The following is a 16,400-nucleotide window of genomic DNA, read 5'->3' as shown; positions in this document are numbered from 1 at the left end:
TTAACAAATAACGGTTTTTATATTACAATTGATTTGATGAACAATGAATTGATTGGATGTTTCAGAGTACAGAGCTGATGAGCTTATCTGCTGCTATCAGTCACTTCCTCAACTGTTTCCTGTCCTCCTGCCAGATGCCACACCCAGTGCAGGCTGCTGATGAGGTAATTTACAACAGTAGAGAAGTACAGGCCAATCGTCAATAGTGTGCATCATTGAATGCGGATCTGTTGGAAGTCAAGCTTTTTGCGGATCATGGTCTGAAATTAAACCCTAAGAAATGCTCAATTGTTCATTTTCAACCTCTTCCGGTGAAACATACCATGAAGTGTGATTTGCGGTATGGGAACCTTTGACAGTATCCGAGACTATAAAGATTCTTGACGTAACACTGGACACACAGTTAACCTTCTCAAGTCGTATTTGGACTGTAAACTGTACCACAGCACAAGAGTTTTGTCTTTGCTTAGAGGGTTGCTCTAAGAGCAATCCAAGTTACAAATTGTCAACAGGGTTATTTTCCCTGCCATGTTATATGTTCTTCCAGTTTTCAGACAACACATGTATGAATATCCCTTGACAACACAGTCTCTCTTCAAAGAGACTCAAAGACAACCTCATACTATTGGGTTTGTGTAAGTTGAAAAATGCTTCAAAATAAAGATGTTATAATGTTGTATAGCCTCCTCCTTTATTTGGTCTATCTGCATTAAAGATAGTTTGTAAGAGCAAGGGTTTTAAGACAAATACTGGCCAGTCATCAATAATGTTGTCTCACCTCCTGTTTGGCCTCTCTGAAGTAGAGATCAAATGTCACTGGATGAATTCTTTTTCATTATATTGTATAATTTATGAAAGTTAATCGTAGTTAAATAATACAAAAGAGGATTTCCATTACTAAAAAGATTAAATGAATGTTTAGCCCTTTGTTAAATAATAGTTCAGTATTGAAGTTATTATCACATGTACAAATTAGTTTTAACAATCCTCTGCATGACTACAGTTACAGAGCAAGACGTCGAAAACGACGCAATAAACGAAAGGGTCGGATGAATGCGTTATTGTCGTCGGACAGCAATGAGTGGACGAACCTCACGCCGAAGAGTCTCTTCCAGCAGATCCGAGGTGACCTGAAGGCCTACTACGACTGGGAACTGACGGCTGACTCCATGGACGCCACCCTCGAGCAGTACTCACTACAAAAAATCTCCTTGCTGAGGTCAGTTGGCACCACTGCTGGGTTTATGCCGGGTGTGATAAATTGAACAACGTCCCAATATATTTTTTTCTTGTTTATTTAACATGATCTGAACTTTACTTCCTAACAAGTTAGTCTTTTTAAGCACATTTTAATGTAGATTGTATTCTTAAAATGTTTAGTGCTTCTGACAAATTATTTTACACTTGGTACATAATTACGTTCACTGAAAGATTGCAGATAGCCTTTACCTGTAACATATTAGTGGTACGTAATAAGAAAAAAAATCATTACAGGATTTAGTGTAACATCTGATTCTTAATCTAGCATGACTTAAAATTAATTGTGTGTTATCAGGAAGGCTTAAAATGTAAATAAAAGTCAATAACTATGTACCGTTATGACGATAACACATGGGGGTGGTGACTTCTGAGGTCGTAGTAATAAATAATAGAAATACAAAGTTTACTTATAAGTTCAGTTTAATTACGAAAACTTAAAAGTACCACTTTTAGATGGTAAAGGAAAAGTTATGTAATGCCACGTTGCTGCCAATTAGAATATAATAACTAAAAAGTATGTCTTCTAGGTGGGCCTAAAATATCCAATGTTCTATTGAATTATGCCTACGACGTTTTACTTTACAAAACAATAATATTTCACTTCCCTTCACAATAGGTAGACTCACAACCCTGTAGTCTAAGAACGGTTATTTCTAGAAGAGGAGTAGAAGTTGTTGGGAAATGGTAGCCATCTATTCAAACAACATGTGAGATACATCAGCTACGTAAACTCGCCTAAAACAAATTCGCGACGGTATTAGCCATTTAATGATACAAATTACTATTTATAACAACGTGCTCGTCGCCATAAGGACGACGCCACAACCTTTATCTATCTCCATCAAGCAAATAACAAGATCTTCAAGGGTAAGTTACTTTACTATTCACATCTTTACTTTACGTTACATTCATTTTATTCGTTTTTGGCATCAAAGGGCTAATTTTAATAATACGAAAAGATAAATTTTACTTACGGACACAAAGCACGCGAGGTCTGATCGGTTACGTAGTTGGGCTGCTACAAAGGGTTAGAAGAAAAAATTCATACGCGTGCCAATTAGGGAGTTACTCCGCCCAATAATTGAGTTCCGGAACATTGGATGTAAAATAATATTATATTATACTGGCTGATTAGGTTGCGAAATTTACATTGTATGAAATTTAATTAACTAATTTACGGTACAACTATCAAGTGAATTTTTTTAATATGTTTTGTAAACCTCTTGAGATATGCATTTAGTCCAGTATTTTTAATCCTGTAAAATAATAGAACTGCAACTTGCAACACAAACGTATGTACAGAAACTGTGCTAGTACACCATTTTTTAAATAATCTTGAGAAAGTAAGTATGTACAAATACTTATTCTCTATAGGTTGATTGACACCACTACTAAGAATATATTGTTCTATTTCCCAAAGCCTGATTGTAATGAGGACTGAATTGTGATTTAACAAACAGTTTTGTCGTAAATGTATAGTTTTCCAAATATTTTGCATTTTAAGAATCAATCAGTGCAGTTTTGATATATTCTATCCGTTAACTTATTCTATCTGTTTTAGGTCATTTTGCCTTAAGACTGGTGTACAAATATTACTACGAGAGTATTCATTCGATGCCAAAAATAGACTAACGTTCTTTGAGGAGGACATTGTCAACATTTTCCCCGTAGTCAAACATATCAATCCAAGAGTAAGTATTATGTAATATTATTTTAATTATAAACTGCAGAATAACTTATTATCACTTGCTATTAATTTTTTGTTATTGAAAGTTCTCAGAAATTTGTTGAAGCTCAGTTAACCAAGAAAAAAAGTTTTTATTTGTTATAAGGGAAAAACTTTATTTAAGGTTCTTTTTTGTTTTCAAAATCAGCCAATTGCAATTTTCCTCAAGGTAGTATTTAACGGAAATTTCTGTGTTACTTCACTGAACAAGACCCTCTGATCCTTTTGTTCTAAAATGAATACATATATAAAATATGCTATATAACGCAGCTTGTGGAGACAATAACTGTCCCCAAAAAGCCTAAACAAGCTGAAACTTACAAAAATTGATGTTTTAAATGTCTTAGCTAAGTCATCGGCCAGATTGGTACGCTATTTTGTTTCAATATGGCAGCTATAAATTTTCAAAAGTTTGTTATTTATGAATCTAGAGAAAAACTGTTTTTGAGGCATTTGAGTACATGTAAATCCCAAGAGAATAAGTTTAATAATATTTCAGTTTGGTACAAAATCCACTTACTTCTTCCGACTAAGCCGGAAGGACTGTTTTATATCAATCAAACAAAACTAAGAACTGTTACAACTAGTCAATATTCTGAGCGAAGTGTTTGGAACAGGCGAGTGATGCTTTCAACTTCTACACGACGGGCCAGAGCAAGATCCAGCAGGGCTACCTGAAGGAGGGCTACGAGTTGATCAGTGAGGCGCTGAACCTGCTGAACAACGTGTACGGCGCTATGCACCCGGAGATCGCGCAGTGTCTGCGCATGCTCGCAAGGCTCAACTACATCATGGGCGACCACGCGGAAGCGATGGCGTATCAGCAGAAAGCGGTGCTCATGTCCGAACGAGTCAATGGAATCGATCACCCGTACACCATCACGGAATATGTGAGTACGCTGTACTGGTGCATTACTTTCCCGTCTATTTACATTTTTCAATGTCTTTCCTTTTACAAAAAATATCCCCAAAATTTCACTGTCACCAATAATGTTATTCATAATTACCGTTTAAGGATTAGAAATGGCCTTGACAAAACAAAATTATTTGAAAATCAGTGCTTTTATGCCTGCATTTGCCTTTTTAAGTCTTGCCTCTTTATGAAAAGTGTTGCTAATGACAGGGAATTCCTGAATAAACTTTAAAAGTTACTTATTTTAAAATAATAAACCGTGTTTGAGAATACCTAGAAGAGAGAAAAATGTAGACCTTCATAATTAGTTTACACTATTTTAGGTTTCATGGGTAACTGTATTGATTTCTTACTTTTATATACTGCATCGTATATACATGTATTTTGACGATTGTCCATGCATTTTATGTTTTTAGACACTAAATGAATTAAGGTGGTTAATAAGTTTTATTAGAAGTTATCCGTTAGTTTTCTCAAAATGTGTATAATAAATACAAAATTAATATTAGTAGATAACGGGTTAGGATAAAGGAACGATGAATTTTATTTACACATTAGTTTGCTTTGTTTCTTGGCGCAAGAAATTATTAGAAAAACAGTGGAAGCATGACAGGTCTATGTGAAAATCAGGTTCCTGCATGTGTTTTGTTGGAAGGTTCAAAAACAAAAGTTAATAAGTTTGCTTAAGCTGTTGGCTCATAATCAGATCTTAGGAAAACAATCTCTTTAGGGAAGTTGGAAATTATAGCATTTAGAATGAGAAGACCACATTTTGGTCACTTTAATAAAAGTTTGTCTCCTGCCAGAGGATGATATTGGAATTATTTACAAATTCTCTGTAACATTATGTGAAATATCGTGAATTCCAATACACATTATTTTCAGAATTTTTGAACGGGGGGAATAGGAATGCACTTCTTGGCAAGATGCCTGGTCATGAAGGGATTTCTGGAAATAAAATAGCAGGCGCCCCGGCCTAAAAAGCTTTTTAGTAGAACAGGAGTCGGACTGTGGTGTTGCTTTTCCTACACCAGAGACGAAATATCTGGGAAAATAGGGTTAGATCTGAGACATAGAGAAAAGTCTTAGGACTCAGATGATCAAAGCGTAAGTGATATAGGCCTAAAACCTAAGATATGTACATTTTATTTTATTTTGGCTTCAATCTTTAGGGAGCGTTAAATTTTAAGGCAATTGTTTAACCCTCCGACTGATAATAAGAAACTCCCAGAATGATACACTGGTTTTTGTCTTTGCGCAGCATATTTTTTAAATAATTTTGAAAGTATGTGCTAAATGCAATTTTTTTTATTTGTACATGAGTTGAAAAATGTGTATTTTACATTTTTTTTATTTCTAAATTTCACTCTACTTAACTTTCACATAACTTGAGATAGTAAGACACTGTAAATGTACAAAATATATACAGTTTTGTATTTAACAAGAAGATTATAACATATATACACTTATTTACAACACAAAAAAGTTTTTTGATAAGAATGTAGAGTATTTACTTCCTTTTTTTGCAGTACATGAAGGGTATTGGTGTTTGATGAAATTTAGGCAAGAGTAATGTGAGATAATGATGAATCTTTTCGCCGTCACTATCAATTTTCACAACCCAACTCACATTCCACCGGTTTATAATCATCCAAACTACCAGACAACAAATCTGACAAAGAAATATCATCATGCACTTCATTTTCCGATATGTCACTTTCATCATCCAATAGTTCACATATATCATTTGGACATTGAGGATCGCCCATTTCACAACATAACAATCAATTATAAACAACTAGCCTGCATAATAACCTAGCAACAGTAGCAACAAAGAACGTCAAGTCTGTGCATGTCACCAGCTACATAGTCTGTCAGCTGTATGCCATGCGGCATTTAGATTGATATCAGCTGAAAACGAGTAATATTACGAATATAAATCATATAAAATGAATTGGTATTTATGAGTGGAGGAATCGACTGGTGAAATTTACGCCTTTATAACCTAAACGGTTTTCGCGTAATAATAGCGGACAGTTGACCGACAGCTGTGATGTCTTTATCAGTTCACAAGCGGTATTGATGAACGTCTGTGTCGTTATTCAACAGTCGGAGGGTTAACAATTTACTTTATGAGATATAATGTGAAATGGTACTATGACGTATTTTAATTTAGTAATCTAAATTAAACCTATATTTGAGTTATTTACATCCGAATTGAGAAATCAAATTGTCTCAATCAAACTCAAATTTTTGGGTATTTTAATTCTTCCTTTTGCTTGTTTGTGATGAGAACCGTCTCAGTCAATGTGCTGGACATTGGATCTCTCGATAAGTTGTCGATACAGTAAACATTGTTGCAGACTCACCTGGCCCTCTACTGCTTCGCCAACAGTCAGATCAGTACAGCCCTCAAACTGCTGTACCGAGCCAGATACCTGGCGCTGCTGGTGTGTGGGGAGAACCACCCGGAGATAGCGCTGCTGGACGTAAGTTCGCGATTTGTTACAGTCTAAAAATAGCGAATCAACTCAAATATTTGGCTTGTTTGCCTCTCTGTCAGGTGATAGTTGTTTTGATTATTTTAACGAGGAATACAGCCTTCTACATTTGTGTCGAGTCTCCAAAAGTGTTGTGAGACTATATTTTAGTTAACTTCCCTTTTAATATGACAAATATTTAAAGTCTTACATTTTAAATTGTAAAGCAATAGGAGGTCTAGAATTGTTTGATAATTACTACTTCAAAGTAGGACTTGGATAGGAAATTCAATTTCTAACTGTTCACAACTTGAGGCAGATGGGGATATCACAGAAAGGTTACGATAGGTTAGTGAAAAAAGGCTTTAGTATTGGAATCAGCCCTAACCTGAATAGCTAGTGATGTAAAATTTCCGGGAATATTGCTAAAATTCATAAATTTCCGGGAATTTATGATTTCCTCTTAAAAGCATAGGTCAGTGGACACCCCAAAATTTTTTTTTATTCCTTAGATCTAATATATTAATATGAACATATAAATCAATTCTTAAAGAGTTATATTCAAAAATAAAAATCATACAACTCTTAAATTCCTTCACACAAATTTTAAAATTGTGATACTTGAGTTTATCTTTGAATGTTATTGAATACCACATGATTGCTGGGTGGATCACTGCCAGCCATGTTTTCTAATATTAAAGGAAATTTTTAAACCTATTACAAATTCTTGCATATTTGTTGTAAAGCAGTGCAAACTACTCCCAAATTACTAATAGGTCATTTTAACTTATTAAACTCAACTGTAAATTTAAATATTTGAATTTTTAATAATTTACATTATTTAAATTAGATTTGATATATTCACTATTTTTTCAGATCTGGTCTTCCAAGAAAAAGAAAAAATATATGTTTGTATTAACACTTTATTGGCTATTATTAAATTGTGCACAGTAAATGAGTGTAGCCTAGTCGTTATGTGTTAATAATTAGTTTTATCATCTTCATCGCATCATCATGTCCAAACTCATTTCAGTTTCTTCCATGATGAAGTTTTTGCCATGGTATATCACAATATTTGATAATTGATAATTTAGAACCTATTCCTAAAGTGTTTAAAGATAAAATAAAACCCATTTAAATGAGTTATTCCATAAATTCCCTCGTTTTGGAGACTTATAAAGCCTTCGGGAAGTTCCCTGGAAATATTCCCATTTATAAATTCCCTTCCCACTGGGAATATTCCCGGCTGTCGTTGAGGTTCCTGGAGAAGACATGGGTACTCAACATCAAAATCCCTTCAAGTATAACCGTACCGTATGATGTGCAAGTTGTGTGTTGTTGACAGAGCAACATCAGTTTGATCCTACATGCAGTTGGCGAGTATGAGCTGTCGTTGAGGTTCCTGGAGAAGGCGCTGGCACTCAACATCAAGTTTTACGGACCCAAGTCATTGAAAGTAGCTGTGAGCTACCATCTAGTGGCACGGACACAGAGCTGCATGGGCGACTTCCGGTCGGCGCTCAACAACGAGAAAGAGACATACGCCATATACAAACAACAGGTAAGATACATTGGATGTTTAATCTTCACTCATTTTCATTCCAAAAAGAATAGGTGTTAGATAATTACAATGTTCTCATGGTATGAAGTTTACATAATTTTGATAATGATATTAACAACTGAAATTGGTTAAAATACGTCATATTTGCTTTCAGAGGTAGGTGTGTTAATCTTGAACTTTTCAATGGTATAGATTGATTTATCTTCGAAGCAGATGCTTAGTCGTCTTTATAAGGTCTTAGGAATCAAATTTTTCAATGTCTTGCGGAAGCATGTTGAATAGTCTTGCTCCAAATTAGAACCGTTTCTTGGAAAAAAGTGTAGTTTTTTTGTATCAGTTAGGAAAATGCCATTTTGTGTGTGACTGTCTTGGATAGTCCTCGTTCTTAGTGTGATTTTGCCAATGGAAAAAATAACCTTGTATATTATTTATGATAGTTGTACATGGTATCATTTTCTTTAAATTTTCATTTAGTAAGAAGTTAAAAAAATATTGTACACACCGAAACTGACTCAATATAATGTAACAGCTGGGAGAGGATCACGAGAAGACAAAGGAGTCGTCGGACTGCCTGAGACATCTGACACACCAGGCCGTGGTGCTGCAGAAGAAGATGAATGAGATCTACACAGGCAAGCCGGGTGTGGGTCTGCCCCCCATACAGATCCAGCCCCCCAGCATGGGCAGTGTCCTTGACATGCTGAATGTCATCAACGGCATCCTCTTTGTACAAATTAGGTACTATACAGTCTAGCTCACTCACTGGTATTCATCGTCTTGCATGATGGGTAAAATTATAATTTATTTATTCACTTTTTTGTAAGGGGGGGCTGAAACCTTGGGCTCATGGGATTGATTTAGTTTTTTGGCTGAAATAGAGAAGCGGTAATCGGATGGTCTCAATTTAGAGACATCTAAGTTTATGAGGCCTTCAGATGAGGTATTATACAATGGAGTTACTGTTAAAATTCTTTTATTTACTCCTAAAAACGCCCATTTTCAGTGAGGGATAATACATTTTAACAATAACCATATCTTGTGACACCTCATTTTTAAGATCTAAATGAAAGAAGAATAATGATGAAAATTAGAGGTATTGAATTGATTCACCTTCATTCAAATGGTACCATTTTAGAATAAAGTAGTCCGAAATTGGTTTTGTTGGGTTCATCTCACAAGAACTGAGGCGTGAAATATGTGGTCATCCATAAGTTGCTAGCAGTTTTGAGTGTTTTATTTTTGTGTTTTTAATGATACCTTAGAAACTCGTTAAATTATAGAAAAAGATACTTTTATGAATGAAATCCTTGAGGCTTCTTCTTTTTGTGATTTAGAAATTAATTTTTATTATAAGTATACAGAACAATTTTATATCAGTTGTTTGAATAAAATAAGAACTCATCAACAAAGTTGTCTAAACAAAGAAAGCAAACCATTCTTTTTTACATAAAAAAAATGTTCATTGAGATTAATAAAACTTTTGTCAATCTGGGTGAACCCATAACATCAGCCTGAGCCTGCATATTGATAGAAGAATTAAACAAATAGAGCTTTTGATTTGGAAACAAGGTGATATAATAAATTTGCGCATTGATTCTAGTGAAAAATTGTTTGAGTAACGACATAATAGATATCACAGAGTCAGCGGAGTCTGTAAAATTAGTGATTATATAATACGCTAAAATTTAAAATGTTTGAAAACGGGAGTTTCAGCGTTCTGCAATATTAAGGTATCCACACTAAAAAGAGTCAATTTTAGGTATTACTCGATGATTCATCCCTTTAAGTTATTTTTGGAAAGAGGGGTTTAATTTGACAATTCTTAACCATTCTAAAGTAAAGGTTGGACTTAAGAGACATTTGATATAATCTCCATCCATCCAAAACTGTCAACTGTCCTATCTATCCTATCTATGTTAAATATTAGGGTTAATTGTAAGACAGGGCCTTATGGCCCTAAATTCGCCCTTTTGTACATTATGTACTTACTTACTCCCAGGGCCATTTATATCGGAGGTGATATTTAGCCGCACCAACAAAGCTCCTCCATCTTGAACGGTCCTCTGCATCTTCCTCTGAAGTGCCCATCTTCTCCATATCAGCCTTCACCTGGTTCCACCATCTCACTTTCGGTCTCCCACGGGGCGGTCTTCCTTCTGGGTTACCGTACATTACCCTCCTCAGTTTGCATTCCTCTTCTCTTCTCAAAACATGGCCTGCCCAACAGAGTCTTCTGCACTTTATTTTCTCCTATTACATCCGTACTATTGTAGAGCTCCCTGATTTCTCTATTATGTTTTCTTCTCCATACCCTTGTTCATATGATGGCCATAAATTTTACGTAAAATTCTATTCTCGAAAACTAGAAGCTTTTTCTCATCCTTCTTATTTAGCCTCCACGTTTCGGATCCGTACAAAAGCACTGGACATATAATTGTTTTGTATATTCTAGTTTTAGTTTTGTGAGAGAGAGATTTGGTTGAAAGTATCCTATTGCATGCATATACACATCTATTTGCTGAGTTGATCCTATTTTGTATCTCTGGTTCATCTGTGTTTTTATTTGATATTGTGACCCCAAGGTACTTAAAGTTCTCAACTTATTCGAAAACATGCCCATCAATTTGTAGGGGTCCTCCTCTTTGATTTTGATTCCTTCTAAAGTGCATATATTTAGTTTTTGCATCATTCGTCTTCAACCCCACTTTCTCTGCCTCACTCATAAATAGTCTAGTTAGTGACCTCAAATCATCTACATTTTCTGCAAATATGACAACATCATCTGCAAAAGCTAGGATGTTTAGTTTAGCTCCAACTTCCACCCCTAAATCCCTCTCTGCTACACTCTGAAGTGCTTCTTCTATGGCAATATTAAATAAGATTGGAGAAAGACCATCTCCTTGCCTGACTCCTGAGTTTATCCCAAAAGGTACACAGTCCCGACCATTAATTCTTACTGAGCCTCTTGACTCTGTGACACTCATCTTAACTAAGTTTATTAATTTTCTCAGGATGCCAAATTTATCTAGTTGTACATTATGTATATGATACAAATAAAGTCATTTGAATTTAATTGAATCTATCTAACATTTTCACTAGATGTGTTGGGTTATTGTAATAATTGTTTATCAGCATTTAGGACTACACAGGTAAAATATTTTTTAGGAATATGCCATCATTAATTGTCAAATAAAACTTAAATTATATAACAGAACAATGTGTCTCATTTTGATCTTTTATCTAACTCATAAAATAAATAATAACAATAATTTGTTTGTTAGATCTCATGTTGTTAACAACTTGTGCTAATTACTCCTCATTGTTTATGTTATTATAGCCAACAAGATATCGAGAACTTCAAGGCTGAAATAGAGAAGCGACAAGCCAAGGAAGAGGAGGAGAAGAGCTCAGCGACTGTGACCGATGCCCCTTCCCCTACCCACAACCAGAACCCGACTCCTTCCCCGACCCCAGCTCTGCCCGAGAGTTGAGCGACCCCCTTCCCCCGCGTAGATAACCTGTAGTGTCCACTTTCGAACTCAATATTTTTGTACAATGACAGACGGTGGTTGGTCTTGAGGTGTCGGTTCGGAAATTCGTGAGAGGCGTCAGCGCTGCAGCCTACTTACGGCTTTTGCCGGCAGCAATAATTTTGTTTGAACTGTTATATCACTGTATCGTACCTTTTACAGTTTAACGTTATTGTTGGAAAATTGTTTTTATTCACGAGTCACTCATTGTTGAAAACTGATCGGACCAACAATAGCAATGTTGTTTTGTCCTGTGTACGCTTTTCAGGTGATAAAATAGTCAATGCATAATGACCTCAAAAATGGTGGCAAATGTTAGCTTCAAATCCAAATAACAGTGCGACCCTTTAAAGGAGTTGTACGTATCAGTTGGTTTGCAGGAAATGTCCATAATTTTTGTTTTATTACTTTAGTTTTCAAACTTTTTAAAATACCTGTTAAATTCTCACATCTTTTGTGTAGATTGTACTGTAAATTTTATTAGTTTACAAGTTTATTAGCAAGTTTTTGGCAGTCAGACAATGGAATAAATCACGTGCATCTACAAGTATTTCTTGCAAGCCAACTCTTACAGTTATGCCAGTTTTCTTAATCGATGTCATTATTTATTACTGCTCATTTGCAAATGGCCTTTTATAACTTGGTTTACTAGTCTTTGTTAGAGTTTGTTTATTAAAATAAAGTTATTTATTGTTATTGTTTCTGATCTATAGTAGATGCTGCACTGCTTGTGACTATATTTTCTAGTAAATTGTTTTATCGGTGTTTATTATTGTACTATCTATACAAATTATATTTTGTAGTGGTTCAATTTACTTAATTTTTATTATGTATTATTTATATATAAAATAAAGTGTGAGATCATGTTAAGATAAATTATGTGTTACCACACTAAAGAAATCGTCGGTAAAAATTTTGAATCAAACTCATTGTTATTGCTGTATTTATTTTTTATACGCAAATTTGTTCAACAAAAAAGGCATTCTTGTAGTTAATAATAATATATACAATTTCGTCAAATAAATTATTAATTTATTGTCTTTGTTGAATAAAATATTGATTACTTTATTTGTAAAAGAGAGTATTTTTTCATTTTATTTATTTGATATTATATTACGTTTTCCCCATATATTTACGTTGAAATAAATAGCATATGTAAAAACCGAATAATATGTCATTGTTATAGAATGATTGATTAGAATGCCAATTTATTGTAGGTATTATAGGAAGGTTTTTGATTGTTTACGTAATATGTACAATGCTACATGTTTGTTGTATTGTATCGTAACTAAACAATACAGGTACTCCTGAAACATGATTATTTGAAGTATTGGCAAATATACAGAAATTGTCATTTACGAATAGTTTTAAATATTATAATACGTATTTCTGTTCATTCGAAAAGACAGACTGTTGTTGAAGAGTTTTTGCACAACTGTTATTTAAACGGGAATATTCACCTTTGGTGAACTGAGAAGGATCTATTTTCATAATTTGAGGAGACACATTAATGTACAGATATACTAAAAACTGAACCCATGTACTGACAGTATCCAATCAGATTTTTGTACAGTTTTTTGTTACTTATACTCTGTTTTTTTGTTATCTTGATCGTTGTTCATGGCTTGTGTTGATGTTAGTCAATTGTTCTATAAATAAATATTTGAAAATAATGTTTTCCATAAACATAAAAGTAATAAAATATATCCTACTGAATTTTGTTTTGTATTCAGCCAAAATTTAAGAGGGAGAATGACAAAAATTTAGAAAAAAGAAACAAAAAATAAATGCAGGTTTTGTACAGTTAATTTTGAGTGCTTTTCTATAATGAGGAATTTTTAGAAAAGTTTGAATGATAAAAAGTCCTGTAGCATCTCAAATTCAAGCTACATGATTTACTTTAAATGAAGAAAATATTTTTAGTTATACACTTTTTTCAGAGAATAAAAATATTATTGAAAGAAAAGCTTCCAATAAAAATAATTTAAACTTCCCATTACTGGTAAAGAACACCTTTTAATATAATATGCTCATTTCATGTTGATTGCAAAATTAAGTTTTTTTTTAATCTGATATATTTTAAAAAGTATTCTTCTAAAATATAAGATTATAAAATATTTTAGCGAGATATGCATTGTTAAATATATAATGTCAAAAGATTAAATTGTAAACGTATTATCAATTTTCCATAAATTAAATTTAGTGGAATTTGCAAGTGAAACTAACATTTTAAATTTAAAGGATTTAAGTGGTTAAATGTGGCAGTAATGCATGTTTAAGGTGGTTCCTGAATACAATAAATTTTAATTGTTAAACCTCAATCTAGTGATTACCAAATAGTGTGTGTTGTTTTAGTTTAGCCTGTACCGTTATGAGAACAATTTGAATTAACATAAAATTAAAATAAGATCTTGTGGTTTTATATTTACTCGAAAGTTAACATTCATAATGAAGTACAGTAAGCTCTCAAGTGTTCGGAGAGTTGACAAGCACGGACTGCGGATATATGGCTTTTATAGGTAATACAAATCCAAAAACGGCTTGTTGCTTTTTCAGTTGATTTCTTTTTCTACCACAGAATAACAACGATCGTGTGTGAATCATCCTAACAAGTAAAAGTATAGGTGTCTTATTTTACAAAGCAAAGTTAGGACGAAGAAGACCTCTCTAACACAACCTGGGGACCAACGGCTTAAAGGTGACTTCCGAACCACCACCAACGGCCGGGCAGGCGGGCTGCTTGCAAGGACAGGATCGCTCAGCGGTCACCCATCCAAGCAGCAGCCACACTCAACGTTGCTTGATCCGGTAACCGTTGTATCTGCTACACTACGCCATTGGCAAAAATAAATAAATATATTCTCATCTCACTTCATCGTGTTTGTTTTTTCAAGGAACAATACAGTATTGTAGTCCTCCATCATTTCATATCACTTTAATAGATCTGATGTATTTTTAAACTATTAAAACGTATTTGAGTGTAGTTTTGATGTAAAAGTTTATGCCATGGGTAGTTCACAAAGCAAATTACCACCCACATATAGTTGAGAGTTTACTGTACTTATTGTTTAATTGTGTTTAACAAATTACAGTAAAACCGAGAACTGATCTTGTGTCAACTGAAAACCTGGTTAACTGAATCAGTCAAAATGGAATATTTTAAGTTTAAAATTAAATTAATTATCTGACTGCTATAATAATTAAATAAAACAATTTTGAGATCTCTTAATATCTAACTAATTCAGTTTCCCTATGAACTTGGCCAAAGAATCAAATAACCCACTACAGAGTACAATAGCTGTTATATGTAACTTGAAAAAAATAGCAATTATTGTTTAATTGTATATTTTCAATAGACCTTTATTGGTTACTTGTATTATTTGTTTACATCAGTTGTTATTTACTAGTAAGAGCCGATTGTAATGGCTGCCATCTTTATTATAGCCCCATAAGATTTTAAACTTTAAACACTTTTATGACATTATTCTTAGTCGTAGAATTTCCAATATTTCTAATTTTAAAGATACAATTAATAACGCATCAAAACGGTTTATATTTTTCATAAAAAGAACATCATCTTTCTACTACTTCATCATTTTATGATAAAAAATGTATACTTAAAGAACTAAAAATCGTTTGGATGCGTTTGAATTATATCTTTAAATTGAGGGAACTCTCTCAATTCTACAACAATAAATAACGGCGTAAAGTGTTTAAGTTTGACATTGTCCCTTTTGGGCTTAAAACTCAAGGTCTTCTCACTACAGCTGATGCGTTCTAACCGTTTTAAGTTTAATAGTGTTAGTTTCCCTATTTCTTTTCAATTTATTAAACTACACAATTTTCCTACGTCTACAGAAATTAGGTTGTAATCATGTAAAAAATCTCATTAATTAGTCAGCAGATTTTTGTAACATTTATACGTCTACATTGATACATTTTCAATTATCTGCAATAAAAAATAAATTCTAGTACTAAAAGATTCTTCTGATATTTAAGATTTACTATTTTTACAAGTACTTGTTCGTACACGAACTAAACGCCTTTTTGTCACTTACATAACTGTAACTATACATACATGCAGCAAAAGTTTCATATCAGTAAGGTAGATGCCTTTGGCATGTTTTCCATTTCTAAGAACAGGATAATTTAGGCCTGTATTCATTGCATTTTCACTTTCTAAGTCCGTAACAATTTCAATTTCATGTAGGCATATATTTTGGAACTCTTGGGCAAAGTAGATCTCAAATTCGCTGTCAGAATCTTCTGAATTGTAAATCATCTGTAAGGGTGTCAACTTCATTGTCTCTAATATTAAATTGTTCAGCCATAACGGTCAAGCCACGTAAAATAATAACGTTTTGCCTAATACAGATGAAAAACAAACATAAACACGAATGCCTACGTAGACTGAACACTGACTGTTGACGTGGTTCTTAATTCGAACCATTCTTAACTTAATTTTCTTTTCAAATATATATTGAATTTACTTCAATATAGTTTCAGTGCTAAAGACCGATTACTCGTTCAATTCTACAACGTAATATCCTATCCAGATGATTAAAACCAAAAATTACGTACAAAACGTACTTGTTCCAGACATATGTCAAGGAATGTACTGATTACGTCAAAACGTGCAGAAAGCGGCAGATGTACTGGGTTACGTCCCAGTACGCTATTGTATTAATCCCTCACATACATTTTTATTCAAAATTGTCTGTGGTATGTGATATAAGGCGTGTAATGATAATTATAGTGAAAAATTATTGTTTTTTCTTATTTTGTCATAAATCTCTGCATTATGCCTATCTCTTAAATATTATGGTTGTCAACCTCTGTTCACGATGGACATTCTCAGTCCTTACCTAAATAAACGACTTATCACAGATAATGTCCTCATTATGTATTTCGCGATGTTGTTTGGAGCATT

At 33.6% G+C, this 16,400-nt stretch overlaps 1 protein-coding gene across 1 annotated transcript in view; it reads left to right on the top strand.

Annotated features, from left to right (window-relative positions):
- The window catches only part of LOC124367435 (clustered mitochondria protein homolog), a 72,766-nt gene extending 59,580 nt beyond the window's left edge, over nt 1-13,186 (top strand). The window contains 8 exon segments of the mRNA XM_046824245.1: nt 66-167; nt 999-1,219; nt 2,822-2,951; nt 3,604-3,876; nt 6,263-6,388; nt 7,725-7,940; nt 8,470-8,678; nt 11,278-13,186. Of these exon segments, the coding sequence (XP_046680201.1) occupies nt 66-167; nt 999-1,219; nt 2,822-2,951; nt 3,604-3,876; nt 6,263-6,388; nt 7,725-7,940; nt 8,470-8,678; nt 11,278-11,431 (1,431 nt within the window). The 3' untranslated portion in view covers nt 11,432-13,186.
- The last annotated feature ends 3,214 nt before the right edge of the window (nt 13,187-16,400 follow it).

This window comes from Homalodisca vitripennis, chromosome 8 (genome assembly GCF_021130785.1).
Source record: "Homalodisca vitripennis isolate AUS2020 chromosome 8, UT_GWSS_2.1, whole genome shotgun sequence".
NCBI lineage: Eukaryota > Metazoa > Arthropoda > Insecta > Hemiptera > Cicadellidae > Homalodisca > Homalodisca vitripennis.
The sequence above is the reverse complement of the archived record's forward strand: the minus strand, read 5'-3'. Positions and strand labels throughout refer to the sequence as shown.